General features: G+C 36.4%; 1 protein-coding gene across 2 annotated transcripts; it reads left to right on the forward strand.

The window, feature by feature from the left end:
• The first annotated feature begins 322 nt into the window (after positions 1-322).
• LOC112782319 (cystathionine gamma-synthase 1, chloroplastic) lies at positions 323-4,471 on the forward strand. 2 transcript variants are annotated; one of them, XM_025824665.3, is made up of 11 exons: positions 323-1,142; positions 1,318-1,421; positions 1,647-1,720; positions 1,974-2,142; positions 2,406-2,465; positions 2,561-2,764; positions 2,943-3,029; positions 3,159-3,266; positions 3,589-3,684; positions 3,797-3,915; positions 4,098-4,471. In XM_025824665.3, the coding sequence occupies exons 1-11, from the start codon at positions 629-631 to the stop codon at positions 4,219-4,221; spliced, it is 1,659 nt and encodes a 552-aa protein (XP_025680450.1). In that variant the 5' UTR covers positions 323-628; the 3' UTR covers positions 4,222-4,471. The 2 variants fall into 2 exon arrangements, with proteins under 2 accessions (XP_025680450.1, XP_025680451.1); XM_025824666.3 differs by lacking the exon at positions 2,943-3,029 and having other exon boundaries at positions 392-1,142.
• The last annotated feature ends 1,782 nt before the right edge of the window (positions 4,472-6,253 follow it).

Raw genomic sequence — 6,253 nt, forward strand, 5'->3', positions numbered from 1 at the left:
TAATTTTTATTGAGTTTGGACTAATTTAATTATATTTAATCGACAAAAATACTTAATTGTATAAGGAAACCGTTTTGTAATACCCTCGTATGGAATTAAATATTTACTCTGGGCTAAAATAAAAAAAAATGAACGAAATTGATTATTGGATGTTGGATAAAAACTGGCAGGTAAATTTGCAAATAGATCCTTGTCAAAATTTCTTTTTAAACCCGCGTGGTCAAAATTGTACTAGTGGAAATAGCTGTCACCTCCGCCGCGCCCCCTGTGAAACCACACATGGTAACCAAAAAATTAAACAAACAGTTAACACCGAAACGACAGAAAAAGCCAGCGTTTAAAACTCGCAGAAGCAAACAAAACTAATATTTTAACAAAAATGGAAAACCCCCACTTGCGTCAGTTGCGTGTGTGATAGTAATAAAAGGAAAAATCCATTTTGCAACCCCACCAAACCCATAAGGCCATAACCCATTCATTCATAATTCATTCGTTCATTTTAAATTTCGTTCCTCCCCTCAAATTCTCATACCCAAGAGTGAACTGAGAAGAGAAGAAGAGAGGGGAAGAGGGGAAAAAAAAAGAAAAAAGAAAAAGAAAAGAGAAGAAACCCTAAACGACATCGAAAATGGCCGTTTCGAGTTGCAGCAAGGTTTTCTCTTCTTCCCCGTTCGAGTGCCGTTCGGATCCCGATTTCTCTGCTCCTCCGCCGAGGTTCGAGAACCTTCGCTCACGATGCCGCCTCGAAACGGCGTCGTTTCGGTCTCTCTCCCTCTCGCTTTCCCCTTCACTCATCTTCCGCTTCCCGCCAAATTTCCAGCGCCAGCTCAGCACCAAGGCCCGCCGCAACTGCAGCAACATCGGCGTCGCTCAGATCGTCGCTGCGTCGTGGTCCAACAACTCTCCCTCCTCCTCCTCCACCGCCGGAGCTCCGGCGTCACCGGCGGCCTCCGTCATTGATGCCGCTGCCTCCGCCACCCCGATCTCCCTCTCCCCCGCCGAGGTCGCCGGCGACGAGGACGTTGTCGTCGTTGCCGCCGCCGAGGAGGAGGAAGATGGAAACGGGACTGTACAGTTTAAGGGTTCCGTTGACACTTTTTCTTATTCTTCGTTAACAGATGCAAGCAAAACCATTCATGCCGGTACCTTATCCTTCTTTTCTTTTTTCCCCCCAAGAATCCAAGATTAATGAATTAATTAATGATTTGATATTCTTAATTAATGTTGTTATTTTAGTTAAGAGAACAACTAGGGAACCAAAAGCTAATTATTTTAATTAACAAAAGGTGTTTCATTTATTATTTTTTTGTTTTCCAGCTGAAAGGTTAGGTCGGGGCATTGTGACTGATGCTATTACGACCCCTGTAGTGAACACTTCTGCATACTTCTTTAAGAAAACCGCTGATCTCATTGATTTCAAGGTACTAAATCTTTCTTTTGAAGCATTAAATGAAGTTTGGTTTTATCTGATCTATGAACATGGGAAGTTTGTAAATGATGCAAAATTATCGTGTGGATTTTCAGATTTTGTTATTCATACCTTATAATCTTATATGTATGTCTGTAGAGTTGTATATTTCGTGATTGAATCAATTTATGCTATATTTCTGTATATATGATTGGTGGTCATTTCATTTGTCTTTTAGGAAAAACGCCAAGTTAGTTTTGAATATGGACGCTATGGAAACCCAACTACCGTGGTTTTGGAGGAGAAGATAAGGTTTGTATTTGATTTTTGTTGACAGAGATTCTTGTTTTCGTAATTTTGTTAACATTGAATGTTGAATGTGAAACACATCAACTATACCGTAGAATTTTGTTAGAGCAAGGGCTGGTGCTTAACATGATAGATGTCACAGAACAAGAGGTTTCTGTTTCTCAAGTAGTATAAGAATTTCACTCCATTCCTATCATCTGGTTTTTTAATTGTGACGAGGATCTAATGGGGTTTCTTGATGCCTTCTTTCAACCAGTGCACTGGAAGGTGCTGAATCAACTTTGATCATGGCATCAGGCATGTGTGCCAGCACAGTCCTGCTGATGGCACTGGTGCCGGCTGGTGGACATCTGGTGACCACCACAGATTGCTACAGGAAGACTAGGATTTTCATTGAAACCATCCTTCCAAAGATGGGAATTTCTGTAAGTGATTAGTTTATTTGGTTGTTTTATTGTCTTCTGTTTGTATTGGAAATGGTTTCTTGTTATTGAAAATTGCTAAAGATTTGTTGAACAACTTGAGGGGGAAATTAGTGTTTCACTTCCCTTTATGCAAAGTTCTGTGCTTCCTTCGTAATTCACACTATATTCTTTTCCCGAACTTTTTCTGTGAGGGGAAATGCATAGAGTTCTGACTTTGAAATGTGGATTGAGAATGAAACTATCATTGGTTTCTGATTGAGCAGGCCACCATAATTGATCCTGCTGATGTTGGTGCCTTGGAATCTGCATTGGAACAGCACAATGTGAGTGGTGAAGAGAGTATTTAGTTTCCGTTTAAGAGATTTCTTTGTAATTGATAAGCAGTATTGAGTTTAGAAGGTATTATATGAATGTGCAGGTTTCATTGTTCTTCACTGAGTCTCCTACAAATCCATTCCTCAGATGTGTTGATATTAAGCTGGTTTCAGAGCTCTGCCACAAAAAAGGCGCTCTGGTCTGCATTGATGGTACATTTGCCACACCGTTGAACCAGAAGGCCCTTGCCCTTGGAGCTGATCTTGTGGTGCACTCTGCAACTAAGTACATTGCTGGACATAATGATGTAAGTCAGCCTTATATTTAAAATGTTGTTTGAAGCCCCTTCCCTCCCACCATCTTTTCTCTCCATTCCTCCTTCCTTTTTCTTACAAAAAACACTTAAAGGAAGTTGCAGATTATACAATCCATAGTTTATTTATTCATAGTGGAGCATTGAAGAATATCTTGGTGTGTTGATTTAGGTCCTTGGTGGTTGCATAAGTGGTCCCGATAAGTTGGTTTCACAAATTCGTAATTTGCATCATGTTTTGGGTGGTACTCTTAATCCAGTGAGTCATTCTACTACTACAAACCTCTTTCTTAACTCTCTGCTGGTTTGTTATGCAATTTTGTCTGTGTGGAAGGTTATATTACTAGATTGTGTTGTAATCTTAATGCAACATGTTTTCAATGTACAGAATGCTGCATACCTAATCATTAGAGGCATGAAAACGCTGCATCTTCGTGTACAGCAGCAGAATTCAACAGGGTTGAGGATGGCCAAAATTTTAGAGGCACATCCCAAGGTACCTGTTACCTGCAACTTGCTTGTATTTATAATCTGCTTTTGGCAAACAAGTATTTAGATTTTCTAAATTAGTCTGTGCTTGAGATTTTAAGCACATCCATGGTTGAACTATACTATCAAACTTTTTTTCCCCTATCCGTCAAAGTTACATTTATTTTTTCTGTATGTTGTTCATGATGACATTTTCTCCTATATATATACTATAATGGTAATGTACATGTTTGTACTTTGTAGTATGATGGATAAATGATAAAAGTACCGAGCCTGTGATCTTGTGTGAACTGGCTTTAAACTCTAATCTCTCATCATACAATGGGCAGGTGAAGTGTGTCTACTATCCAGGCTTGCCAAGTCATCCCGAACATGAGCTTGCTAAAAGGCAGATGACTGGCTTTGGTGGTGTTGTCAGTTTTGAGGTGGGTTTTTAATTCCAGTATGTGGTTGCTACTAGCAATCATTTTTGTCTTTAATACACTGTTTTTAACATTATTATTTGCTCATTTCGGATGGTTTTGTGAAATTATGCAGATTGATGGGGACCTAATGACCACCATAAAGTTTGTCGATTCGCTGAAAATTCCATATATAGCTCCATCCTTCGGTGGCTGTGAGAGCATTGTGGATCAACCTGCAATCATGTCTTACTGGTATTTGCTCTAATTCCTTGTCATGAGCATGATATAAAACTACTACCCATAATGGGGGGTTGGGTCCTACATGGATGTGACCCCTTTGGTGCAAGCATCTTTAGTGGTCCTACTATTTGATTTATTGCCGCAATTATGATTTATGTTTGGATTTTGGTCCGTATAATGTATCTTGCAAACAGGGATCTTCCTCAATCTGAAAGGGCTAAGTATGGGATTCATGACAACTTGGTTCGGTTCAGCTTTGGAGTCGAAGACTTTGAAGATTTGAAGGATGATATCCTGCAGGCTCTGGAAGCCATATAGAGACCTGGTCATACCATCTTCACCTACCCATTTTGGAGTGTCTCTTTTCTTCTCTGTTCCTTTTTGCTATCATTAGTATGGCGAGTCAATTGATTTTGATCACTGAATGTTCTGTTCGCCTTATGTTTTCTTTCTATGTAGGGTATATTATTACCATCTAATTTGAGTGGGTGGTGTAGTGAGTTGCTTAAACCTCATGTGTTTCCTCATTATTAAGAATAAATTCTTTGGACGTAGGTTATAAATCAAATCTCTATGGGCATGTATGGAATGATTGGAGTTGAAATTATTTGACTTGGAAATCAAATCTATAGATATATATTATAACTAAATTGAAATTAAAATAATTTTGTATGCTAAAAATTTAAAAAGTTATTTTATCCTTATAAAAGAAGAGTTTGGACTTTGGAGAGGGGAAAGAAAAAGTAGTAGAGGTTCGGTCACTAGCGGTGATAACATCTTGAGGGACTGGAGGTTATTTTATCTGTTCAATTTTATGTTTATAATAATAGTTTTGGAAGCGGTTCGCATATGTCAATCTACGGGACGGAATATGATATTTCATTCATCTCTACTCATTGAGATTTAATATAAATAATGTGAATTGGTCAAGATTTTGGTAATTTGCTTTTAATGTACATGAAGACTAGGAGCCTATGATACACGGACACGACACAGAACACGTCGACACACGAATTTTAAAATCTTATATGACACAGGGACACGCGATATTAAAATCTTATATGACACGGGGACACGCATACATATAAAATATAAAATATTTTTTAGATAAATCGTAATGATATTTTGATATTTTATTGATATTAAAATATAAATTAAATTCTTTTATTATTTTTAATGTCTTATTTTAATTATATCAAGTATTTAAAATATTTTTTTGTTTTAATAAATAATAATATATGCTATATCTAAATTTATTTTAAGAATATAAGTTAAGAATAAGACTGGACACGCTGACACGTGATAATATTTAGGTGTGTCCAGGTGTGTTCGGAGAAGAATTTTTTATTAAGAGACGGTTAGACACAGCAGACATGCGTGTCGGACGAATGTCGATGAATGTCGTGTCCGAAATGTGTCCAACACGCAGACACGGCAACTCAACAAAGTATCCATGCTTCATAGCTAGGAGCTCATCGTAAGCTTCAGACCGGGTAAGTAGTTGGCGAGTATTTAAACCTATACATTGTCTCCTCTATCCATATGCCCCGAAAGCTTGGTTTGTAAAGGTGTGTTTCTTAACTTTTAGCGAAGCCATTTTTCATGTTCCGCGGAGCTGGAAATTTGTTAGCCCTTGATAGCTTTCTAATTTCTATGGATGCTTTCTTGAAAATAGGCCTAGACATATATTTTTTTTTTTCAAATAATTGAAGAAAATAATTTTCAACAATCAACGAATAAAATAAAAAAATATTAGGAAGTCATTAGAATTTATTTTTAGTTATCATTTAGTTATTAATTCAATTTTTTTAGTTTAATAATTTAACAATATATTTTATTTCATATTTTTAAATATTGATGGCTAACTGATAACTAAAAATAAGGGTAATTTATCAAAATATAATATTTGAGTTTTAATATTACCGAAATACAACTTTTACAATTTGGATACCAAAATGCAATTTTTTAGAAATTTATGCAAATCGCGGGAAGGGTCCCACGAATTCTAAATATATATATAAACCGTGGGTGAATTTCACGGTTTACGTTCAAAAGTTATTTGCATAGAAACCGTGGTAAGTGTTCCTCTGTTAGAAGGTAAAATGAGCATAAACAATCTTTTTTGTATAAGGCCTGAACATAGAAAAAATATCAGGCAAATTTTTTTTTTTTAAGTAGATTGTACACTCATAAATAAAATTAGAAAAAATCACAAAAAAATAAAGTTAGAAGTAAGTCAAATTGACTCATGAATAATTAGGTAAATTGAGTTGGAAAATTTATTATTACATGGGTTAAATTTAAACTTATTAAGCTTAGTTTATTTGCTAGTAAATTGGATTTATTTTCA

Source organism: Arachis hypogaea, chromosome 20 (genome assembly GCF_003086295.3).
Source record: "Arachis hypogaea cultivar Tifrunner chromosome 20, arahy.Tifrunner.gnm2.J5K5, whole genome shotgun sequence".
NCBI lineage: Eukaryota > Viridiplantae > Streptophyta > Magnoliopsida > Fabales > Fabaceae > Arachis > Arachis hypogaea.